Consider the following 25,081-nt stretch of genomic DNA (forward strand, 5'->3'; position numbering starts at 1 on the left):
CATCCAAGGTCGCGCAGCCCGCCTCGGCCTGGGGGCCGGTTCCCCGCGCCCCGCCCGGGCTCACGGAGCCGCTAAGGCGGGGTGGCGGCGCCCCGAGCCTGCGCCCCAGGGCGCGGGGGTGGGGACCGGCCCTGCCCAGGAGCCGGGCTGCGGCGCGGACCCGGCGGGTGGGGCTGCCGGGTGCCGAGCGACCGGCAGAGATCCGCTCGCCGCCAGCCCGGCCCCTCCTCCAAGCAGCTGCCGCAGCCCGAGGTAATCTCGGCCCCGCGCTGGGGACACCGAGGGGTGGGGACAGCTGCGGGCCCGCGGAGGAAGGCCGGGGCTGGGCCGGGGGCTGGGGGGGGGGGGGGGGGGGCGACGCCGCTGCTGCCCGATCTCCCGGGAATGCCCCCCGGGGTTGCCGCCTGGGGTGGGGCCGCTCGGCCTTGCAACTCGAGCTGCTGCCCCTGGTTAAAAATACCCCTGCCCTCCCCCACCCCTCCCCCGCCGTGCCCTTCCGTCGGGCCCCAGCCCTCCCACCCCGACAGGCTCTGGCCCCTCCCCGGGGACAACTCTGCCTTTTGCTAATTTGTCCTCTCTGGGAGCTGGCCGCGGGCCTGCGGAGGGAGGGGCCGGGAGACACCGAGACTAAGAGATAGTCAGAGAAGGTGCCCGAGAGGTGAAGGAGAGACGAGAGGAACCGGGGTAGGACCCCGAGGAGGAGGAGAAGGAGCAGGAGGACGACGAGGAGGAGGGAGGGGGGAGGAGGGAAGGGGGAGGAGAGCGGAGGGGCCGCCCGAGGAGGGCGGGGAGGAGCGCTCTTCCTGGTTGGGCCCTGCCCTGAGCTGCCACCAGGGAAGCGAGTCGCAGGGACCGCAGCGACCCTCCCAGACACTCCTCCCCCAGGTAAGGAGCTGGGTGGCTAGGCCAGGATTCCCCGACCGCGGCCACTAGTCTGGGGCTGAGGGGCTGCCCCTTCCCCCTGTCTTTTGAGTGCCTGGGACAGGGCCAGGGGCCAGGGGCTCGAAAGCCGCAGAGCCCAGCGCCCGCTTGAGCCTGCGCTCAGCACTGTCTCAGGGGCTGGGCTGGGGGAAGGCTGGAGGGGAAGGATCTGAGGCCCAGCGACCCTGATCACCCGTCTCTGGAAGCCTGGGGAGGGGTCTGACTGCCTGGAGTTCTCAGCCTCCAAGCCAGGGAAAAGGGCCAGTGCGGAGGAGCTTGGCTAGATGGGGGAGGGGGTTACAGGCAGCAGGCAAAAAAGGTCAGAGGCCTTCCCTGGGGTCTGTACCTTCCCGGTTCCCTGTGTTACCATCTCGGGGCTCCGCCCTGCCCCACCTGCAGGCTGGCTGACCACAGGACTGCAGGCACAGAACAATGGGAATCTGGGAAGGGAGAGATGGTGGCCAGCGCATCTGGGGGCTGGGGAACCCCTCTCCTGGATTCTGGGAGCCTGAGGGGGGGGGGGTGTAGCAGAGAGTCCTGAGTTCTGTGAGGCGAGCAGTGAGGTAGAGAAAGCCCAGGTTTGGGGAGGAAGTGAGGGCAGGGACTGGCAGAAGCCCCAGTTCTAGTCCTGGGAAGGCCTGCATTCTGAGCAGGCACGTCTGTCCCGCAGGATGGCTGAGGAGATCATCACCCCAATATACTGCACCGGGGTGTCTGCACAAGTGCAGAAGCACCGGGCCAAGGAGCTGGGCCTGGGCCGCCATGAAAACGCCATCAAGTACTTGGGCCAGAATTATGACCAGCTGCAGGCTCAGTGCCTGCAGAGTGGGGTCCTCTTTCGTGATGAGGCCTTCCCCCCAGTGCCCCAAAGCTTGGGCTTTAAGGAACTGGGCCCCAACTCCTCCAAAACCTATGGCATCAAGTGGAAGCGTCCCACGGTGAGAGGGGCCACCCTGGGTGGACTCAGTTTACCCCTGATCCTGGGTGAGGAGTGTGTGCAAGACTCCAGGTCCTAGTGGGGAGTGGGGTCCAGGGAGGCTGGGTTTCAGTTTCTGGGAAGGGCTGGCCCAGAGACAGGACTCCGGGTCTCTTGCAGGAGCTGTTCTCAAACCCCCAGTTCATCGTGGATGGAGCTACCCGCACAGACATCTGCCAGGGAGCCCTGGGTAGGCCCTGGGGGCTTCTGGATGTTTCTTCTGTGGTAGTTCCTCATGCCCATTCCTTCCTGCTCTGCCCCAACCCCTCCCTCCTGCAAGCCCAGACAGGCTCTGGCTATCAGTGCTGGGGCTGGTTTGCCCAGATTCCTGGTTTTTTTCTGTAAATTGAGGGGAACCTCGGGTTCTCCCCAGCATGGGCATTCATGTGCACCACTGGGAGCAGATTCGTAGAGCAGGCTTGACGTGGGTCCCTCCCATCCCAGGGGACTGTTGGCTGCTGGCTGCCATCGCCTGCCTCACCCTCAACGACACCCTCCTGCACCGAGTGGTTCCTCATGGCCAAAGCTTCCAGAATGGCTATGCTGGCATCTTCCATTTCCAGGTGAGGAGCCCCGCACCCACCTGGCACCAGGGGGTGGGGGACATAGGGGTAACAGGCACGGGAGGAGGTGAGGACTGAGGACGCACCGCAGTCTGAAGTGAGGGTGGCCCAGGGCCACACCCTGCGGGGGCCACCCTCCTGTAAAGTATCTGACCTCTCGGTGCCTTCTCCGATCTGTCATGTGTGAAACGGTTGGGCAGGTATTTCTCCACTGGCAGATTTTCTGGGTCATTGTGCAGGTGGACGAGAAAGCGCTTGGAAGCGTAGAAAGATCTCTGTGTTATATCCTGTGGGACAGATCCTTTTGCTCCCCAGGGTCTCAGTTTCCCCCACCTGAAAAAGAAGGAGTGTTCCACCGGGGAAAAGAGACCAGCCCATGTGGCCATCTCCACCCTTGGCAGCAGTCTCCCCACCCACCTGCCCCCAGCTCCTCCTGCACTTTGGCATCCTCCAGCCTCTGACAGACCCCTGCAGAAAAGACAGACTGGGGATCAAATCTATTTAAATAAGACTTTCCTGACCTTATTTGCGCACAGGGCCCATTTTTCAAGTCACACTAATGAATTCTCAATGAGCTGGTGCTGGGAGAGCCACACCCCAGCAACCCTGGATTACACCCTCTGGCCCCAGTGGCCCCAGCCCTGCCCCCGGGACTCCCGGGTGTCCTCTCCTTTCGCCTAGTCAGGGAGCCCTTTACCCCACTCCATCCTCAACCGCCTTGGGGCGTAGGAGACGGCCCACAGGACCACTGTGCGGCCAAAGGCCGAGTGCCCCACCTGCCCACGCTAGTCCGCAGGGGCGGGGTCTCTCCGCCCTTTCCCCGCCCACTTCTGGCACTCCTCCAATCCGATCATCCCCAGCCTCTGATTGGCCCTTTCAACACTTCCCCTCGCAACCCGCGCTACTTGGGCCCACCTCCTCCCCTTGTTCTGGTCCCATAGTTCTGCACCGTCGGCGCCCCGGTATCACTTTTTCGCTTCTGGTCTCAGGCGCCTGACGACTCCCGCCCTGGGCAATCTGCCCATCACAGCATGTCTGAAGCAAACCCCATGATCGCAGGAGCCCCGCCCATCTTGTGGTTTTTGTTCCACATCTAATTTACATATGTATCCACCCCACCCCTTCCATACACGCACCCTGGCCTAGAATGGGGAGAGAACTGAGGGGCATGGCCTAAAAGGGGGCATTTTCCAGAAGAGCCAAGGCCCGAGGGCTTTCAACTTCTCCATACCTGGGGAGGCTTCTTCGTCTGTTTCAAAAATATCAATAGTGCTGCCCTATAAGCTTTGCCTTTGTGATCTTGTTTAGTTTAATGGTGAGGAAGGCACTGCTGTTCCCTTTTATGAAATTGAGGCTTGGAAAGGATGACTTGCTCAGGGTTCTGTATCTAGGATACATGATCTAGGATCAGGTATCTAGTAAGTGGCAGAGCTGAGACCTGAACTCAGGCCTGAAGGATCCCGAAGCCGGTACTCACTGTGATCCCCCTCTCCCCAGCTGTGGCAGTTTGGGGAGTGGGTGGACGTGGTCGTGGATGACCTGCTGCCCACCAAGGACGGGAAGCTGGTGTTCGTGCACTCTGCCCAAGGCAACGAGTTCTGGAGCGCCCTGCTCGAGAAGGCCTATGCCAAGTGAGTAGGGGCCCAGGTGACAGCTCCAGGCCACCCTGGGTGCGGGGTCCTGCTTGGTGCCAGAGTGCTGACCTGGGGCCATCCACAGGGTGAACGGCAGCTATGAGGCCCTCTCGGGGGGCAGCACCTCAGAGGGCTTTGAGGACTTTACAGGCGGGGTCACCGAGTGGTACGAGCTGCGCAAGGCGCCCAGCGACCTCTACCACATCATCCTCAAGGCGCTGGAACGAGGCTCCCTGCTGGGCTGCTCCATTGACGTGAGTGCGCCCAGCCCTCACTCTTTTGCCCTGACCTTTACACCCTGACCCATGACCCGAGTCTCCTCTTCCAGCAGTTCCCTCTCCCAACCCAGGCCAGCCTCATCTTCATCCCAGGCTTGGCTCCAGACCCCATCCTTCGCCTCACATCATCTCTGGATCTTCACCCAGCCTTATCCATCACTTCAGTCCCACCCTTCACCTCCATGCCTGCTGTCATTCCTGTCATCTAACACCATGCCCATCCGCTGTCCAGTTCACCAGCCTCAGACCTCAGCTCTTCCCTGGTCCCAGATCCTATGGGCCCCAGCCTTGCTCTGTACTCAGTCCATTCACTTTTTCTGCTCTTCTGTTCCCACCACTCATCCCTGACCCCCTCATCCTTGATCTCAGCCTCCACCCCTAACAGCACTGCATCCTCAGCTCTAACCTTGTCCCCACCCTCTTCCCCAGTCCTAGCTGACATCAGCCTGTCCTCACCCCTCTTCTCCACCTCCTGTGTCCTTCTACATGAGGCCCTCTGAGGGCCTGTGGCTCCCTGGGGGGCTATGCATGGCGGTGTGTGTGTGCCACATGCATGTTCACTCAGGGTGTGGCCAGCTCTGGCCAGAGCAGTGTCAGTGGGGTGTCCAGGCCCTCCTACCAGTGGTAGCATTAGTGGAGTACCCGGGGGGCCCCTTTCTAGGGGCGGTGTCGATGTATGGGGGTGATAGACTAGATTGGATCAGGGTCCCTGCCTGCCACTCCCAATAGCTGTTGTGTACACATAGGAGAATGTTCAAGCCCCGTGAGTACTCGGAGCTTGTCTCCTGACCGACGGTAGGGACGCTGACTGGGCCCCTGACCACAGTGCATGTGTCTTTCTGCAGATCTCCAGTGTTCTGGACATGGAGGCCGTCACCTTCAAGAAGCTGGTGAAGGGCCATGCCTACTCTGTGACTGGGGCCAAGCAGGTACAGCCCCATGGGGTGGGGGTGGGGGGTGGGGGCAGGCGGCGGCCCCTCCCTGCAGGGTGGTTCCTGCCTCCTTGCCTCTGCCTGTGCCCAGGGCTGTGGGAGGGGCTGGTTCTTCCTTGCCCTCCTGTAGCACCTTATCTGTATCCTGGGGACTCTTGTCCTCAGATGTTTATCTTATCTGGGCCTGATTTACTGCAGTTTGTGTGTGTAGTAAATTCCTGGAGGCCAGGCTGTATTTCCCGTGGTGTGGTGTTGGGTGCCAGCAGGGCTGGCGAGGGTGGGGTGGTGGGGAGGGGTGTTAAAGAGCATGCCAGAGCAGGCGCTGATGGGATCTCTGGGGAACAGGTTAACTACCAGGGCCAGATGGTGAGCCTGATCCGGATGCGGAACCCCTGGGGCGAGGTGGAGTGGACAGGAGCCTGGAGTGATGGGTGAGGGGACACTGGCTGGGGAGGCTTGACTGGCGTTTCTGCTTGGGGCTCTGCCAGCCCAGGGTGGGCTCAGGATTGAGCAGAGGGGCCCATCTTCATGTTACTGGGTCAGGCAACTGCCCTGACTAAGCACGGGCTGTGCAGGCCCTGCACCCAGCCTGTGAGCATCCTCAGGGCATCAGACAGGCCCTGACAAGGCAACCCCTGGAACTGGGATGTTGGGGCTTAACCTCGAGGAGCCTTCCTGACCTAGGCTAGGGGAGGACAGGCCCCAGGGACAGAGGTCAGGCTGGTCAATGTCCACGAGCCCCTGGCAGTGCCCTTCTCTCCACAGCTCCTCGGAGTGGAACAACGTGGACCCTTACGAACGGGAGCAGCTCCGGGTCAAGATGGAGGACGGAGAGTTCTGGTGAGCAACCGCCTTCTCGCCCTGGCCCCTCTCCAGGCCTTGCACCCCAGCTCCCAATCCCCACAAACCCAGCGCGAGCCGCATCCCTCTGTGCCCTGGCTCATCCCGGCACCTCGCCCCCTAGGATGTCATTCCGAGACTTCATGCGTGAGTTCACCCGCCTGGAGATCTGCAACCTGACGCCTGACGCGCTCCAGAGCCGGAAGTTCCGCAAATGGAACACCACGCTCTACGAGGGCACCTGGCGGCGGGGGAGCACGGCGGGGGGCTGCCGGAACTACCCAGGTGACTCGAGCGCGGGGACGCGCAGGGGCGCAGAGGCGGGGTCTGGGCTGTGCTGCCTCCTGGCTCGGGGGGCCTCAGGCAAGGTGCTTCTTCTCACTGAGCCTCAGTTTCCTCACTCGTAAATAGAGATAGTTGTGCTGCCCTCTCGAATTGGCTTTAAGGCATAAAGTATTGAATGTCCTTGAAAGGAGGCCATTTGAAAGAGCCTCCTTGACACACCATCCTGGGGCCTGAGCCCAGGATGCTAACTAGGGGAGAAGGCTTTGTTGACATCAACCACCTTCCTGTCACTCTTCATGCGGAGACCTTCCTCTTGGCCCACTGTCTTCCTCCGTGATCCTTCTGTCACCTTTCCCAGGGCTTCTGGATCCATGTGGATGACTCGGTCCACAGCCTGGCCTCTCAGTTCCTTGCCAGCCTCACCTGCAGCAAACTTTCCCTTCCCCTTCGTTCTGCTGCCACCCTGAGGACACACGGGAACCTGTTCCCAACATCCCACTCTGACCTCCGCCCTTGTCCTTCCTGTGCAGTCATCGGCCTGTTGAACTAACTGTTGAACCCACAACTGCACCATCCTTCACCTCCCTGTTGTCGTCTCTCCTTACCTGGTTTCGTCTTGTCCCTGCAAACACTCTCAGCTGGCACAGCCCCAACCCTAGTTGAACCCTCTCCATTGGCTCCGGATCCACGGAATGTGGCTGGAGAGAAAGCACACAACCGGGGCAGTGTTTCCTCTGTAAATGCACAGCCACAAACCTCAAGTGACCGCTCTGCGTGGCCCCCAGCAATTCCACTGCTAGTTACTAACGCCCGCACTCTCTTCTCAAACCTCCCTTTGCTGTCACTGTCATCTGCGGACCTGGCCTTGCTCTTCCTTGAAAGATAGACCTCATCAGGCAGGTCACCCCCTCATATGCCCACCTCCAAATCCCCCAGCCTGTCTGGACCTGTGCCCTTCTTTACTGCGTCCCCGCCCGTGACAGTGGCAGAAGTGTCCCTGCTCGTGGGGACCCCCACCTCTGCTCTGGATCCCATTCTCCCTCACCTCCCATTCTTCCTCACCTCCTGTGTCCCGATGGAGAATTGCCTCTCTTAAAGCGGCCCTCTCTTGACACCACTTCCCCACCCATTTCTCTGCCCCTCTTCAAAGCAAAATTTATCAGGAATTGCCACACTCCCTGTTTCCTTTCTCACTTCCTGCTCAATGTTTAACCCCCTCCAGTCCAGCTTCCATCCTCACCACGCTGCTGGGAATATGTTAAGGTTTATTAAAGAAAACAAGGCCCCAAAAGCAGTTTGGGAAATAATTTAACAATAGTTGTGATTGAAAGATTGGCACCTGAGCTAACAACTGTTGCCAATCTTTTTTTTTTCCCCGTGCTTCCTCTCCCCAAATCCCCCCAGTGCGTGGTTGTATATATTTTAATTGTATATATTTTAGTTGTGGCATGTGGGACGCCGCCTCAGCATGGCCTGATGAGCGGTGCCGTGTCCGCGCCTAGGATCTGAAACGGCGAAACCCTGGGCTGCCAAAGCAGAGTGCAGGAACTTAACCACTCGGCCATGGGGCCGGCCCCATATCTTCTTTATCCAATCATCAGTTAATGGGCACTCAGGTTGCTTCCACATCTTGGCTATTGTGAATAATGCTGCAATGAACATAGGGGTGCATGGGTCTCTTTGGATTGCTGACTTCAAGTTCTTTGGATAGATACCCAGTAGTGGGATAGCTGGGTCATGTGGTATTTCTATTTTTAATTTTTTGAGAAATCTCCATACTGTTTTCCATAGTGGCTGCACTAGTTTGCATTCCCACCAGCAGTGTGTGAGGGTTCCTTTTTCTCCACATCCTTTCCAACATTTGTTATTTTTTGTCTTGGTGATTGTAGCCAGTATAACGGGTATAAAGTGATATCTTAGTGTAGTTTTGATTTGCGTTTCCCTGATGATCAGTGATGATGAGCATCTTTTCATGTGCCTATTGGCCATCCGTATATCTTCTTTGGAGAAATGTCTGTTCATGTCCCCTGCCCCTTTTTTGATTGGGTTGTTTGATTTTTTGTTGTTGAGTTGTGTGAGTTCTTATATATTACGGAGATTAGCCCTTTGTCAGATATATGATTTGCAAATATTTTTTCCCAATTGGTGGGTTGTGTTTTCGTTTCAATCCTGTTTTCCCTTACCTTGTAGAAGTTCCTTAGTCTGATGAAGTCCCATTTGTTTATTCTTTCTATTGTCAAGCTGCTCTTTTGAAGGGCACTTGTAGCTTTGGCTTTGCCAAATCCACCACCACCCTCTTCTCAAGTCTGGCATCCTCCAGCTGTTCTCAACCTGGCTCAGAGCCCTCTGTTTTGAAGAATTCTCCCTCATAGGGATCCAATTTCAGTTTTTCTCCAAATAGATAACCACTGTTCCCTGTACCATTTATTGAGAAATCTGTCCTTTCCTCGCTGCCCTGCAATGCCAGCTCTGTCTTACAGTGTCCGTATATGTAGGGATCTGTTTCTGGGCTTGTCATTCTGTCCCTTCATTTATCCGTCTGCCAAGAGCACATTGATTTGATTGCTATAGATTTAGAGGAAGTCCTGCTGTTGGACTGGGAAAATTCCTTCCTCAGGAGTCTCTTCGCTATTCTTGCCTTTTGTTTTTCCATATGAATTTTAGAATCATCTTACCAGGTCCTATGAAAAACCATCTGAGATTTTAACTTCTAATTGCATTGAATCTATAGACCGATTTGGGGGAGAATTGACATCTTTACTATTTTGAGTCTTCTTATCCAAGAATGTGGCATATCTTTATGTCTTTTGGCCTTCTTCAATGTCTTTCAATAAAATTTTGTAATTTTCATCATAAAGAGCTTATACATCCTTTTGAGATTTAGTCCTAGATACTCTGTCATCTTGTTGCTATTGTAAGTGGTATCGCTTTCAAAATTACGTCTCCTTAGTAATAGCTGCTGATACAGGAACATGCAGTTGACCTTTTCAAGTTATTTTGTATCCAGAAAACTTGTTAAACTGTAATTAATTTTACTGATTTTTCTGTAGATTATTTTTGGTTTTCTAATTGACAATATAGCATCTGCAAATATGATAAATATGTTTCTTCTTTTCCAATTCTTCTAACTTCTGTTACATTTTCTTGTTTACTATGATGGCCAGGACTATAGAGTGTTGAATAGCAGTGTGAAAGTTAACTTTTGATATCAGATATTTTTGATGATGAAAGGATTATTTGGGTTTTCTATTTCCTCTTTAGCCTATTTTGATGAGTTGTATTTTCCAGGAGTGTATCCTTTGCATCTGTTTTCAGAATCATTAGTGTAACATTATCCTTAATATATTCTGATACCCCATCTGTAAAGATGTCTTCTCTTTTATTCATAGTGTTGCTTATTTGCACTGCCTCTTTTGTCTTTATTTTTTATTTTTTTGAAAAAGATTAGCCCTGAGCTAACATCTGCTGCCAATCCTCCTCTTTTTGCTGAGGAAGACTGGCCCTGAGCTAACATCCATGCCCATCTTCCTCTACTTTATGTGTGGGACGCCTGCCACAGCATGGCTTGCCAAGCTGTGTTTAGGTCCATGCCCGGGATCCGAACCGGCGAACCTGGGGCCGCCAAAGTGGAGTGTGCAAACTTAACCACTGCGCCACCGGGCCAGCCCCTTCTTTTGTCTTTATTAATCCTGTTTGAGGTTTGTCAATATTAATCTTTACAAAGAAGTGACTTTTGACTTTGTTGATCCTTTGTATAGTTTTTTTTCTATATCATTAATCTTTGCTTTTCTGTTCATTATCTCGTTCCTCTGCTTTCTTTGGATTTGTTTTTAGACTTTATTTTATGACCTTAAATTAGATGCTTATTTCATTAATTTGAGGTTTGTTTTTTTTTCCATGTAAGCACCTAAAACAGTAAATTTCCCTCCAAGTGTATCTTAACTCCAGAACATTTTCATTACCCCAAAAGAAACCCTGTATCCATTAGCAATCACTCCCTAGCCCCATGCCCTCAGCCACTGGCAACCACTAATCTAATTTTTGTCTCTATAGATTTGCCTGTTCTGGACATTTCATATAAAGGGAATCATAAAATATGTGGCCTTTGTGTCTGGCTTCTTTCCCTTAGCATAATGTTTTCAAAGTTCATCTGTGTTGTAGTGTATAAGTACTTCATTTCATTTTGATGGCTGAATAATATTCCATAGTATGGATATACCACATTTTGCGTATTCATTCATCAGTTGATGGGTTGTTTCCAGTTTGGGGCTATTCAGAGTAATACTGCTATGAACATTCGTGTCCATGTGTTTCTGTGAGCGTATGTTCTCTTGGGTCTGTAAGAAGGAGTAGAATTGTTAGGTTGTATGGTAACTCCATGTTTAACATTTTGAGGAACTGCCAACTGTTTTCCAAAGTAGCAGCCCCCTTTTACATTCCCACTAGCAACATATGAGGGTTCCAATTCCTCCACATTCTTGTCAACACTTGTTATTGTCCATCTTTTTTGTTACAGCCATCCTAGTGGGTGTAAAGTGGTACGTCATTGAAGTTTTGATTTGCATTTCCCTAATGACTAATGATGTTGAGTATCTTTTCATGCATTATCCACCACGTGTATATCTTTTTTGGAGTGTTTCTTCAAATAGTTTGCTGGTTTTTAGATTGGGTTATTTGTCTTTTTATTGTTGAGTTGTAAGTGTTCTTTATATATTCTGGCTATGACCCATATGAGATAGATGATGTGCGTGTGTTTTCTCCCATTCTGTGGATGTTTGTGCTAACATCTGCACCAGTCTTCCTCTGTTTTGTATGTGGGTCACCCACCGCCATAGCATGGCTCCCCATGAGTGGTGTAGGTTCACTTTCAGGAACTGAACCTGGGCTGCCGAAATGGAGCACGCTGAACTTAACCACTAGGCCACAGGGCTGGCCCCTGTGGTTGTGTTTTTATTTTCTTGATAGTATCCTTTGAAGCACACAAGTTTTAAATTTTGACGATGCCCAATGTTCTATTTTTTCTTTTGTTGCATACGCTTTTGATGTCATATCTAAGAATCCATTGCCAAATTGAAGGTCGTGAAGATTTAGCCCTATGTTTTCTTCTAAGAGTGTTATGGTTTTAGCTCTTACATTTAGGTCGTTGATCCATTTTGAGTTAATTTTTGTTCATGGTGTGAGACAGGCGCCAACTTTATTCGTTTGCATGTGGATATCCAGTTATCCTAGCACCATCTGTTGAAAAGACTATTGTTTCCTCCACTGAATGGTCTTGGCACCCATGTCAAAAACCAATTGGCCATCAATGTATGGATTTATTTTTGGACTCTCGGTTCTATTCTTTTAGTTTATATGTCTATTCTTATGCCAGTACCATTGTTTTGATTATTGTAGCTTTGTACTAAGTTTTGAAATCAGGAAGTGTGAGTCCTCCAACTTTGTTCTTTTTCAAAATTGTTTTGGCTTCTGGACCCCTTACAATTCTATATGAATTTGAGAACCTGCTTTTCCACTTCTAAAAGGATGTAAAGGAATTGTTTTCTTAATTTCCTTTTTGGATTGTTCATTGCTGAGGGATAGACACACAATTGTGTCTTGATCTTGTAACCTGCAACTCTGCTGAATTTGTTGTTAGCTTAGTAACTTTCTTGTTACTAAGAATAATTTTCTTCTTCCTTTGCAATTTGGATGTCTTTTCTTTCTTTTCCTTGACTAATTGCTCTAGCTAGAACTTCCCACAGTGTTGAATAGCAGTGGTGTAAGCAGGTGTCTTGTTCCCGATCTTAGGGGGAAAGTTTTCAGTTTTTCACCACTGAGTATGATATTAGCTGTGGGTTTTCCATAAATAACCTTTATTATATTGAGGAAGTTCCCTTTTATTCCTAATTTTCTGAATGTTTTTAGCATGAATGCATGTTGGATGTTGTCAGATGCCTCTTCTGCATCAACCAGATGATCATGTAGTTTTTTCCCTTTGTTCTATTAATGTGGTGTATTACATTGATTGATTTTCTTATTTGAACTATCTTGCATTCCTAGGATAAATCCTATTTCATGGTGTATAATTTTTTAACATATTGGTGGATTTGGTTTGCTAGTATTTTGCTGAAGATTTTTACATCGATATTCACAAGTGATATTAGTCTATAATTTTCTTGTGATCCCTTTATCTTGCTTTGGTATCAAGGTAATGCTGGCCTCATAGAATGAGTTAGTTTATCAAAAAGAAATAATATAAATAAGAAATCACATAGGTAATTAAGACACTACCTATACTAAAAAAGAAAGATCAGAGCTCAATAACTTAATCTTCCACCTTAAGAAACTAGTAAAAGGGCAAATTACACCCAAAGGAAGCAGAAGAAAGGAAGTAAAGGAAATAAATGAAATACAGAATAGAGAAACAATAGAGAAAAAAATCAACAAAACCAACACTTTGTTCTTTGAAAAGCTCGGCAAAACTAACAAACTTAGCCAAACTGAACAAGGGAAAAAGCAAATGCCTACGGTCGCGCTCCAGGCGCATGCGCGGGCCCCGGCGTTCTCGCGACATGTCGGGTGGGCGGGCGCTGAGCGGATTTCCGGGCGGGGGGCGTGGCGCGCGGGAGACAGCGCGCGGCGCTTGAGCGGGGAGCAGTGGGTCGCGTTACCGAGCGCGGGCGGCTGGCCGGGCCGGGCTGGACCTGGCCCCGCGGCCACCCGCCGCCATGGGTCAGTTCCTGGTGCTGCTGCGTTCCGTGTCGGCCGACCTGTCGAGCAGCGAGGTGACCGAGCTCAAGTTCCTGTGCCAGGGCCTCGTGGGCAAAAGGAGGCTGGAGCGGGTGCAGCGCGGCCTGGACCTCTTCTCGGCGCTGCTCGAGCAGGACGCGCTGGACCCCGAGCGCGCTGGACCCCGAGAGCACGGCGCTGCTGCGCGAGCTGCTCGCCTACCTGCGGGGCCGCGCCGCAGGAGGAAGGGGGTGGGGGTGGGGGTGGCCAGGACGGAGGGTGAGGCCTGCGGACGAGGGGTCTGGGACGGCGGTAAAAAAGAAAGAAGATTAAGGAAAAAAAGAGAAAAGACAAAAGAAGACTCTACTAAAATCAGGAGTTAAAGAGAGAACATCACTACCACTAACAAAAGTAAATGGATTGTAAAGAAGTACTGTGAACAATTGTATGCCAACAAATTAGATAACCTCCATGAAATGGACAAGTTCTTAGAAAGAAAGAACCAAAATAGAAAATAGACGTGTAACAATGTAGAGATTGAATAAGTAATCAAAACCTCCCAGTTACTACCTCCTAGTAGTTGTTTTATTATTGATTTCTAACTTAATTTCTTTGTGGCCGGAATATAGGATCTACGTGAGATCATAGCTTTGAAATGAACAGAAGCTGGTGCTATGGCCCAGCATATAGGGTTACGTGGATGTTCACGTTTCCAGAAAGACTGGCTAATGGTTATGTCTCTTGCATACTATATACCAAGCACTCTTCCAGATATTTTAAATATAATTTGCTTAACTTTCACACTGTCTCTGCGAGATAAACCGTTACTATCTTTATTTTACAGATAAGGAAAGTGAGTCATAGAGAAGCAGTTTGTCAAAGTCATTAATAAGTGGCAGAGCTGGGATTGGAACCCAGGAGGTGTGGGCCTGAGTCTGTTCCTTTGACCAGAACACTATTCTCTGAGTGTTAGAGGCTGTGTTCTATAATTGTTCGTTGTACCAAACTTATTGATTGTGTTGCCTGCTTAATCTATCATTTACCTGAAGAGGGATGATAAAATTTCACACCATCCTGGTGCCTTTGCCAATTTCTTCCTTTATTTCTTTCTATTATTTTTCTTTACGTATTTTGAGCTATGAAATTTGGTGTGAGTTTAGAATTCTTAGCAGTTCCTAGTGAATTACACCTTTTTTCGTTACCTAGTGACCACCTTCATCTCTAATAATTCTTTTTACTTTCAAGTCTCTTTCAGTCGATGTTCCTATAGCTATTCGAGTTTTCTCTTGGTTAGGGTTTTTGTGCTGTGTCTTGTTACACTGGTGTCTAATCTTTCTACAGCTCAGTGTTTTAGTAGCTGTCTCTTGTTGACAGCCTGCAGCTGGCTTTTTTAATAATCCAGTTTGAGAAATTTTGTCCTGTGGTTGGAAAGTTTAATCCATTTACACTCACTGTGGTTACTGATTTATTTGTATTTATTTCAGCAAACTTAGTATGCGTTTTCTGTTTGTCCCTCCTGCTATGCGTTCTCTTGGATTGAGTTTTTCTTTTCTCTACCAGTTTTTCCCTCTGTGAATTTGGAAAGCATAAGAGCTTGCTAAATAAATTCTAAAGTTAATTGGTCAGTATCTTTACCCTCTTCCTGAACAATGCAAAGACTTTAGAACATTTAACTTGAATCACCCCTCTCTTAATTTAATGTGCTGTTTTCAACTAGTATTTTAATTCTAAACAGTTTTCTTTCTGCCATTAATTAAACGTCATCATCATTATTTGATATAGTCTGTATTTATTTGGATTGCCCATATAATAACAGTATTTTGCTCACCATTCTCAGACCTTTTATCTAAGATCATTTCCGTCTGCCTGAAATACATCCTTTTGTATTTCTTTTAGTGAGAGTCTTTTGGTAATAAACTTTCTCAGTATTTGCATAAAATACCTTTATAATATGCTCGTTTTGACAATTCTCTGGATGTAGAATTCTGTATTGACGTTGCTTTCAGCCCAGTGAAGATGCTGTTACTCTTTATTCTGCTTTCGTTGTTGCTCTGCAAGTCAGGAGTCTGTCTAGCATATCTTCGAAATGGTTTGTCTATTATCTCTTTTAAGATAATTTTTCTTTGACATTCTGCAATTTGACCATATGTCGAAGTGTAGATTTCTTTTTATTCTGCTTTGGATTTGTTGAGATTCCTGGCTGTGAAGATTGATGTCTTTCAACAGTTCTAGCAGACTCTTAGTCATGATCTTTTAGAATATCCCCTGCTTTGACTCTCTTTATTTTCTCCTTTTGGAATTCTAGTCAGTTGTAAGCTGGATCTCCTCACTCAGACCTCTGTATCTCTTGACATTGCTTTCATTTTCCATCTCTTTGTCTCCTTGGATTGCGTTCTGGGTAGTTTCTTCAGATCCATTCTCAATTCACTAATTTTCTTCTTTGCTGTGTCAAATCTGTTGATTAATCCTTCCAACAAGTACTTAATTTCAATTGAAAAATTTATTTCTGGAAGTTTTTTTGTTTTTGGTGAGGAAGGTTGGCCCTGACCTAACATCTGTTGCCAATTTTCTTCTGTTTTATGTGGGATGCTGCCACAGCATGGCTTGATGAGCAGTGTTAGGTCCATGCCCAGGATCTGAACCTGCAAACCCTCGGCTGCCAAAGTGGAGTGCCCAAACGTAACCACTATGCCACTGGGCTGGCCCCTTAACAGAGTTTTAATGACTTTCAAATGTATTCATTCTTGCTCAGGTTTTCAAGCTTCTCATTTATTTCTTTAAATATAGTAAGCATAGTCTTTTGTATTCTGCGTCTGATGATTTCCCTATCTGAAGTCTTGGTGGGTTGGTTTTTGTCCCTCATGGCTGCTGGTTCTCAGCGTCCTGCCTTGTGTCATTGTGAGGTTTTCGTCTCACTTGGCCTAGAAATTCATCTCTGGGAGTTCCTTGAGTCCTTGGATGCAGTTAAGTTCTTCCAGAGTGTTTCTGCCAGTCGCCTGGGATACTACCAACCCAGAACTCTTTTAAAAATAAACTCTCTCCTTACGCTTTCCTAGACCTCACAGGCAGCATGAGTTAAAACTGCAAGCTCACGTGAAGGCTGGCTTGTGGTTCTAAATTCTCAGGGAGAATTTTTTTCCCTTCCTCCCTCCCAGTTTACTTTTCTCTCACCCATGTGCTGCTGGTGTTCCTTGCTTGGGTCCCACTTTTACTGAGGGAACCTCCTCTTGGACTTTATCTCCTGACCCTGGACTTAGGGTCTCCAGGAGGCAACAGAAGTCCTTTGACATTATTTATCTTGCACGGCTCTTAGTTTCTTTTTTTTTTTTTTTTTTTTTTTTTTGCTGAGGAAGATTTGCCCTGTGCCAGTCTTCCTCTATTTTGTATGTGGGTGGCCACCGATGAGTGGTGTAGGTCCATGCCCAGGAACTGAACTTGGGCCGCCAAAGTGGAGCATGCCTAACTTAACCACTATGCCACCTGGGCTGGCCCCATCTAGTTTCCATTTTTTTAAACAGCTTTGTTAAGATATAATTCACATGCTAGATAATCCACCCATGTAAAGTGTCGGATCCACTGTGGCTTTTAGTGTTTTCATAAAGTTGTGAGTTCATCACATTAACTTTACAACATTTTCATTACCCCAAAGAGAAACCCTACACCCCGTAGCTGTCACTCCTAAGTCCGTCCTCCCCCTCATGCCCAGGCAACCACTAATCTTTCTGTCTCAATGAATCTGCCTGTTCCGGACATTTAATATAAAGGGAATCATACAATATGTGGTCCTTTGTGTCTGGCTTCTTTCACTTAGCATGATGTTTTCACGGTTCACTCGTGTTATGGCAAGGATTGGCACCCCATTCCTTTTCATTGTTCAGTAATGTTCCATTATTCACTTAGGCCACATTTTGTTTATCCGTTCATCAGTTGGTGGAAAATTGGGTGGTTTCTCCCGTTTGGCTGTTATAAGTAGTGCTACTGTGAACATTCGCGTACAAGTTTTTGTGTGGATGCGTGTTTTCATTTATCTGGGTTGTAGACCTAGGAGTGGAATTGCTGGGTCATGGCAATTCCATGTTTAACCATTTGGGGAACTGCCAGACTATTTTTCAAAGTGGCTGCTCCATTTTACATTCCCACCAGCCGTGATGAATTTCTAATTTCTCCACGTCCTTGCCAACACGTTATCTATCTTTTTGATTAATGTAAATTTGGGGGGAATCGGTGGGGGGGATGCTGTGGCTTATTAGTGCCTTTAAAAAGAAATTCTGATTATTCTATCCAGCACTTGGTTGTTTTTAGTCAGCGGGGTTGTTCCGGCGGCTGAATCACCAAACTGCCGGACATGCAGGTCCTTGTCACTCATGCAGTCTTGCCCCTGCTGGTGCAAGCCCGGCAAGAGGCCCTTCTGCTCTTTGATTCAGTCTGTGCTCCTTATCATCAACCCAGCTCCTGCAACCTCTGCCACCTCCCTGGTACCCCGTACTCACCGGAGCCCGGAGCCTCACTGGACACTGGCTGTCCCGCCATGTGTGTGGCTCTTGATTGTCCCTCTGCCTGGCTCCTACTTCCCAGGGCTTTCCCTTCAGGTCTCCGCTCAGATGTCACCTCCTCAAAGATGCCTTCCCTGACAAGTCCAGTTTGCTTATTCTTCGTGATTGTTCTATTAATTAACCTGACTTGCTCGTACTTTGCCTCCCCTTCTGGAATGTGAGTCCATGAAGGCAGGGACCATGTATGTCCCCACTGCATATCTGTCACCTTGGTGGACACTTAGTAATATTTGTTGAATGAATGAATGGATGGAGGGACGCATGGGGGAGGGGAAGGCTGCTGTGCTCTGACCCTCCTCTGATCTCCGCCTCCCCACCTCCCCACCTCCTGCAGCCACCTTCTGGGTGAACCCTCAGTTCAAGATCCAGCTGGAGGAGCCAGATGACCCGGATGACGACTACGGGGGCCGCGAGTCAGGCTGCAGCTTCGTGCTCGCCCTCATGCAGAAGAACCGCCGCCGCGAGCGCCGCTTCGGCCGCGATATGGAGACCATTGGCTTCGCGGTCTACGAGGTGAGGTGGTGGGTCGGGCGCATCCGCATAGAACCCTGCAGGGAAAGCCAGCCTGTCACCCCACTGCAGGCAAGCTCTGCCAGGGGGCGCCAGGGGGCGCCAGAGGACACCGCTGCTGCCCGCCAGCCCACCCATCCTGAGCGGACTGGGGCCACTCACACCCCTGAGACAGGAAGCCCTAGAAGGAGCCCCTGGGAGGCACCTCTGAGGCCCTCTGCCAGGCTTGGGGTGGGCCGGGGCCTAAAAGTCATCCTCTGAGGCGGGGGAGGGGAGGAAGATCCTGGGATCCTCCCCCATCCTTGGAGGCCAGAGGGCTCCTCTTGGGAAGAGGGGTTTGGCTCAGCTGGCACCTGGGAGGCAGCTTCCGGGGGACAGATTTTGGCTCAGCTTCAGAAAGAAGTGGGCAAGCGGCCTGCCCTGGAGCGTAGTGAGTTCCCTGGCTTAGAAGTGCAGAAGCCGAGGCAGGCTATGGAGGGCCCTCTTTCACGCAGTGTATTTAAGACAGACAGAAACTTCCAGACCTCCCTGGTAGGGGTAAAGGATGGCCGCGGCTTCGGCCTCGGGCCAGAGCCCCTGGCAGCAGGTTGGTGTGGACCCTAGCGGTAGGACATCGCAGCTGCCCACCTTGGCAGCTCTGATTCAGAGCTGAGGCCCAGGGCATTCCAGGGACAAAGAGGGCCCTGCCTGGGCCCCCCTCCTGGGGTCCTGGGGTTCCTGGCTGGTGTGAAGACAGGTCTGGGTCACTACTGGCCCCAGGCCCAGGGCCCTGCCTCTAAGAACTCAGGAGCCCTGCCCAGCATGCACCACACCCCCAGCCATGGGCCAAGCACACTTTCTCTAACATCCTTTGTCTCTCTTGCAGGTCCCTCGGGAGGTAGGTGTGGCACCCGGCTCACCTGGCTTCACATGCCCCTGAGCGCACATGGCCTGACTGGCATGACGGCGTCCAGAGGGGAGCAGGACGGCACACGTAGAGAACCAAGAGGTCACCTTGTTTGATGGCTCCCTCAGTGCTCCCCCGGCCCCGGCCGCTGTTCAGCGGGCAGGACAAACCCTGCTCACCTGGGGTCAGAGCAGGTAGTAAGTGAGGGACCTGGATTTGAACCCTGGCCCTCGGAGCCCCGTCCACCACACATGCATGAGCTCTTCCTGTCTCACTGCTCACACCCAGTGAGTGCTGGCTGAGGCCCCTGGGGCACTGAGAGGGGGCAGGTGGCAGTCTAGCCAGGGGTTCTGCTCCTTCGAGCAAGTGGCTTAAGCTCTAAGCCTCGGTGTCAGTGTCTGTAAAGTGGGCACAAGAATGCCATTTCACAGGGCCGTCATGAGCCGTAAATGAGGTGCCCGTGTCAAGCGCCCTGCAGTGTCTGACTTGGGGAAACTCCAAGTGATAATGATGAGCGTGCTGTTTCATGGTGCACAGTGTCTGCATTCACGTCCACTATCTCCTCACCTCCACCCTATGCAGCAGGCAGGGGTGTTACCCCATTTTACAGATGAGGAAACTGAGGCACAGTGACTTGTCTGGGTCATGCAGCCTGCAGATGACTGAGCCGCGGCCCTGCTCTCCGGCCCCTTAGCCAGAACTTGGAGCCTGGGGTCTGGGTCTGGGTCTAGGGGCAGCTCCTAGGGGTGGGCTGAGTCGGCCACTGCAGCCCCCGCCCCTCCTTCCCTCCCGCCAGCTGGTGGGCCAGCCGGCCGTGCACCTGAAGCGGGACTTCTTCCTGGCCAACTCGTCGCGGGCCCGATCGGAGCAGTTTATCAACCTGCGCGAGGTCAGCACCCGCTTCCGCCTGCCGCCCGGGGAGTACGTGGTGGTGCCGTCCACCTTCGAGCCCAACAAGGAGGGCGACTTCGTGCTACGCTTCTTCTCGGAGAAGAAAGCCGGGACCCAGTGAGTCAAGGGCCCCCCCACCCTCGCCTACAGGCCCCCCTGCTTCCCCCAACTGACCCCTCTTTCTCCCCACCCTCTCAGGGAGCTGGACGACCAGATCCAGGCCAATCTCCCTGATGAGGTACGTGCCCTGTCCCCACCAGGCGCCTTCCTCCTCTCCCTCACCCCAGGTGTGTGATAAGGACCTAGACATCCCGTCCCCTGGGCTCCAGCTGGCAGGGCAGAGCCCCTCCTGACAGGAGTCATGAGAGTGACACTAATCCCTCGTTTGCCCAGCACTTTACAGTTTGCAAAGGTCCATGTGGTGATGTGGCACGGGGTCCCTGGGCTTTCACTCTGTGCTGAGCTCTTCACCTGGGTCACCCCATGTCCTCCACAACAGCCCGGTCAGGGTGCCTTGGTCATCTCCCCTCGGCGGGACACTCAAGTTCACAGAACTCAAGGGGCTTGCCCAAGGCTGTGCAACAGGGATCCAAAGCCGTCCCTCATCACTGAGCTGAACTGCCGCCTCCTCCTTTAGGCTGCAAGAGCCCTGGGCAGGGGGTACAGTGGGGACTAGAGTCCCATCTTACGGAGGAGAAGAGTGAGGGTCAGAGAAGTGAAGTGACACGTAGCTGATGAGCGGTCCCAGCCCTGTCTTCAGCTGCTACCCCGGCAGGGGCTGGGCTGGGGCACCCCTGACCTGCTCTCCCCCTTCTCCATCCAGCAAGTGCTGTCAGAACAGGAGATTGACGAGACCTTCAAGAACCTCTTCAGACAACTGGCAGGGACGGTAGGTGTGGGGGGCGCTCCGGGGCCCCGGGGGGAAGCCCTTCCCCAGGGCAGGTGCCAAGCTCTCTCTTCCCCCAGGACATGGAGATCAGCGTCAGGGAGCTGCAGACCATTCTCAACAGGATCATCAGCAAACGTGAGCATCCCCAGCGGCTGCTGTCCACCCACATCCTGCCCCCCATTTCCTCCAAACTCCAGAATCTAGGCTTCTGCTCCCACGTTGAGCTGAACCCGACCCCTTGGTCTTCGTCGGGGGGAATCCTCCACTGCCTTTCTGAGCCCTGCGCCCCCATGTTCCTCCCAAACTCCTGACGCTGCTCACTAGACCCCATTCTCTGTGCCTGAGCGTGTGCCCTGGTGGGGTTAGAAGCTTAGCTGGCTGACAGCACATTAGTGCCAAGAAACAGGCCACCTTTCCTCCAGAAGACACGCCCCCGGGCCAGGCCAAGTGGCTTGGGAGCGGAAGCGTGGTTGTCTTCACTGCCCAGTGTGCACAACGGATGGCGGCTGCCCCCCAGCCTCCCCTTTGCCGGTGGCCTTGGCCACACAGCAGCTCTGCCTTCCCTGAACTGCCGTGCCGTTGCCTGCCACCGCCCTCTGACCTCCAGCCTCCATCCGGGCTGCTCCCTTGGCCCAGAACCCCTCTCCTTCTCTTCTCAGCCTTCGGGGCCTGCTGCAGACCCAGCCCTGCCGTGAGCAGCTTTGCTGCGTGTTTCTACTGCTCTTCTTTCACTTCTTAGGAGTCGGGTCATTTTACTCTGGTCTAATCGTGGTGTTGACATGGCTAGTGGGACACCGGCTTGACTGCTACAATGCTTTAAACTGTTCTTGCCGATGACAGAAATAATCTTACACACCTGCTCGGCTAGATTTCACACACCAGGGGACAGGGCTGGTGCCTCCCTGACGCCCGCCCGCGCGGTGCCCCCAGCACGGGGCAGGCCCAGGGAGCTCGCTGGGTTGAGGTGCCGGAACTGCTTCTCTTGCAGACAAAGACCTGCGGACCAAGGGCTTCAGCCTGGAGTCGTGCCGCAGCATGGTGAACCTCATGGATGTATCCCCCCGTTCGCTGGGGTGTAGGCGTACAGGGGCGCTGGGTTCCCTGTCCCTGGAACTTTGTGGAGGAAGGGACAAAGCCCTGTGGAGCTGGAGGGACACTGATTGGGAGGCGGCACTGAGGCTCGGGCCTCGTGTCAAGTGAAAGGTGGAGCAGGGCGTGGGTCCCCCGGGTGACCCTGAGGCTGGTGCTCTTCTGCACCCCTCCCAGCCCACCCTGATTCAGAGAGGGAGGCCGGCCTGGCTGCAGGCTGGCCGTGCGTGGGCTCTCCCCTCCTCCCCGAGTCTTGCTCTCTCTGCGGCCAGTCTCGGTCTTTCCCTGCTGTTCACTCTCACGCTGGGCTGGGTTCAAGCTGTGCAGTTTCCTTCTTAACGGCCCCCCAGCGGGACGGCAACGGGAAGCTGGGCCTGGTGGAGTTCAACATCCTGTGGAACCGCATCCGGAATTACCTGGTAGGTGGTCCCTGCTGGGCGCCCTCCCTCCTTTGCAGCCTTAGCCACAGCAGGCAGGCCGGGCCGCAGGCCCCCAGGACGGCTGTGTGGGCTTGGCCCTCCACCCTGGGTCTGCCTCTCGGAGCCGACATATCCCAGCAACTGACCCACCCTCCCGGCCTCTCCCCTCCACCCTCAACAACCTCGCACCCTGGGGCGGCCTGGGAGGGCTGATGCCTTCGCCTAGCCCTCACTCTCTGCTCCCGCCCCAGTCCATCTTCCGGAAGTTTGACTTGGACAAGTCGGGCAGCATGAGCGCCTACGAGATGCGGATGGCCATCGAGTCTGCAGGTGAGGCCCCGGGGCTGGCAGCACCTCTGGAACCCCAGACAGATGGCCCCAGGCCGCCTCCCTGACAGCTACCTAGGGCGGTGGCCCACCCCGCTGGCCCTTGTCCCTGGGGTGACAGTGGCCGTGGTGGTGATGTGGTAACAGCCACCTTTGCCTTTTTCTCATGGTTCCTGAGGAAAGCGCTTTATCAGCATTTTGTAGGGTTTTTTTTTTTATTATTATTATTATCCACATTGTGCGCAAAGCGCAGCCCAGAGAGGGAAAGTGGCCTGAGGCCACACAGCCGGGGAGGGCTGGAGCCGAGCCCTAGAGTCTCCAGTGAGAGAGGCACAGGGCTCATCTTCACAGTCCCATGTCAGGATGAGGCCTGGGCTTCCAGAGCAAGTGAAACTGGACCCCTGGCCCTCGGTGGCCAGCCTGGTTCCCTGGGGCAGTCCGGGCCCTTGAGGGCCCTCTGGCACAGGCACCTGCTTGCCCAGCCCTTCCCGGCTCCTGGCTCTGCTCTGGAAGTCTTCCTGCCCCGAGCCTTGGGGCTCACCCTGCGCAGCCCCAGTTCCCCTCCCTGTCCCCTCGGCCATGCCGTGTCTCCCTGACCTTCACCCACCCTCCCGGGCCAGGCTTCAAGCTCAACAAGAAGCTGTATGAGCTCATTATCACCCGCTACTCGGAGCCCGACCTGGCCGTGGACTTTGACAACTTCGTGTGCTGCCTGGTGCGGCTGGAGACCATGTTCCGTGAGTGTCCCATCCTCCTCCCGTTCTCCAGCTCCATCTCACACTCGTCCCCCACGAGCTGGTGGGAAGGACGGCCACAGGCCCATGCCATGGCGCGTGCCAGAGATGCCAGGGTCTCCGGGGTCGGGCGCCCCGCGGGCTTAGTGCCGGGACCCTGGGGTGGGAGGGAGCTCTGGAGGGGCCCTCAGGCAGCAGGGAGAGCCGCTGCCCGGCTGCAGCAGGGACACATTGGGATGCTGTGGGGAGGTGGCGGTGAGGCAGGACGGGGCTGGTCCTGGCCTTGCGTGAATGTCCCACTGAGTTCTCAGCCCACGTCATCTTTTCTTGAACATACAGGGTTTTTCAAAACTCTGGACACAGATCTGGATGGAGTCGTGACCTTTGACTTGTTTAAGGTGGGGCCTCCCTTGGCTGGTGGGTGAAGGTGCTCAGTGGGGGGGTTTTCTTGCCTTTTTGGGGCAGGAGCCTGTGGCCTCAGAACCAGCCCTACAGGCTGGGCCACCTGGAGTCCTGGAAGGCCGGGTTGGGGGTGTCTGGGCTCTGGGAAGGGAGGCCAAGCCTGGCGGCCTCTACAGGAGCCAGCAGTGTGGTCTCCCAGGGCTGGAGGAGGCAAGGCAGTGCCTTCTGTGTCCCACCTGCCCTCAGAGGGGGGAAGAGGTGTGGCTCCCAAGCTGTGGGGCTGGGAGGCTGGACTTGGGGTTGCTGTGTCCCCGCTGACCGCACCCCTCTCTCCTCTCCAACCGGCAGTGGTTACAGCTGACCATGTTTGCCTGAGGTGGGGCCAGGCCCCCTTGCTGCGCCCCTCTCCCTTTCTCGTCTGCCAAGCCATGCCTTCCCGCCATGCCACACCAGGCCACACCAGCTGCAAGTGCCTTTCTCGGAGCAGGAAGCGGCCTCATCCTCCTGTCCCTCACCTCCCAGGCGCCGCGGTTCCTCTGCGCGGGCAGAGCCGTGTGGCCCTCCCTGCCTCCAGCGGCCGCGAGCTCAGGATGGACTCTGCTGTTCCCTCCCATCCCATTGCCAAGCCAGGAAGGCAGCTTTTGCTTGTTCCTGCCTCAGGATGGGGCTCCAGGGGTAGCTGACAGCCCCAGGCCTCTCGGCATCCTGATGTGTCGCCTCCCCTCACTCCCAAGGCCACCCCCCAGCCCACCCACCTGGCCTCACCTGCGGACTTTAAACGTAACCACTAACCCTGCGCAGTCCGCGTCTATGTGTGTGGAGCCCCCTCCCCGAGGCTGGGAACACCTGTTCCTTCCTGTGCAGCAGCCAGTACCCCCCTCGGCCTGCCCCCCAGCCCTGCCTGCCAACCAGGAGCCACCTGGCCTGGAGGATGGTCAGCTGTTCGCCCCCTCCCTCCCTCCCTCCTTTTTTATATTGGTGATTTTAAAGGGGACTCTTCAGGCACTGGTGTACCAGTTATGGGGGGTGCCAGAGGTACCTGGGTATGGGGGGGGGCGGGTCTCATGTTTCCATGCAGAGAAACCCCACATAATAAAGGAAAAGGCCCCCCTTCTGTCTCCGGAGTGTGTTTCTGCCCACACCTGCTGCCCACTGCTTGGGGCCTCCCCCCCCACCCCATCTCCTTCCCCATCCCCCCGGAGGCTGGAACCGCTGCTGGAGTACTGGGCATCTGGGAGGATAGT

At 53.3% G+C, this 25,081-nt stretch overlaps 1 protein-coding gene across 3 annotated transcripts; it reads left to right on the top strand.

Annotated features, from left to right (window-relative positions):
• On the top strand, positions 1 to 24,948 carry CAPN1 (calpain 1). Of its 3 annotated transcripts, none has more exons than XM_023654400.2 (22): positions 1 to 252; positions 1,592 to 1,859; positions 2,018 to 2,087; positions 2,342 to 2,460; positions 3,958 to 4,091; positions 4,180 to 4,348; positions 5,218 to 5,301; positions 5,650 to 5,735; positions 6,070 to 6,144; positions 6,269 to 6,429; positions 18,025 to 18,203; positions 19,066 to 19,077; positions 19,883 to 20,094; positions 20,176 to 20,215; positions 20,801 to 20,866; positions 20,944 to 21,001; positions 21,855 to 21,919; positions 22,306 to 22,374; positions 22,626 to 22,704; positions 23,322 to 23,438; positions 23,775 to 23,833; positions 24,186 to 24,948. In XM_023654400.2, exons 2-22 carry the CDS (start codon positions 1,593 to 1,595, stop codon positions 24,210 to 24,212), a joined length of 2,148 nt encoding a protein of 715 aa, XP_023510168.1. In that variant the 5' UTR covers positions 1 to 252; position 1,592; the 3' UTR covers positions 24,213 to 24,948. The 3 variants fall into 3 exon arrangements, with proteins under 3 accessions (XP_023510168.1, XP_014585175.2, XP_070084978.1); XM_014729689.3 differs by lacking the exon at positions 1 to 252 and adding an exon at positions 584 to 885; XM_070228877.1 differs by lacking the exon at positions 1 to 252 and adding an exon at positions 606 to 684.
• Positions 24,949 to 25,081: the final 133 nt, after the last annotated feature.

This window comes from Equus caballus, chromosome 12 (genome assembly GCF_041296265.1).
Source record: "Equus caballus isolate H_3958 breed thoroughbred chromosome 12, TB-T2T, whole genome shotgun sequence".
Taxonomy (NCBI): domain Eukaryota; kingdom Metazoa; phylum Chordata; class Mammalia; order Perissodactyla; family Equidae; genus Equus; species Equus caballus.

Bases quoted from the DNA above. Each gene is read 5' to 3' on its own strand.
- CAPN1 (XM_023654400.2), top strand. From the start codon at position 1,593: ATGGCTGAGGAGATCATCACCCCAATATACTGCACCGGGGTGTCTGCA. The intron at 2,088-2,341 runs GTAGGCCCTGGG...CTCCCATCCCAG, and splicing joins CATCTGCCAGGGAGCCCTGG to GGGACTGTTGGCTGCTGGCT. The intron at 21,920-22,305 runs GTATCCCCCCGT...ACGGCCCCCCAG, and splicing joins GCATGGTGAACCTCATGGAT to CGGGACGGCAACGGGAAGCT.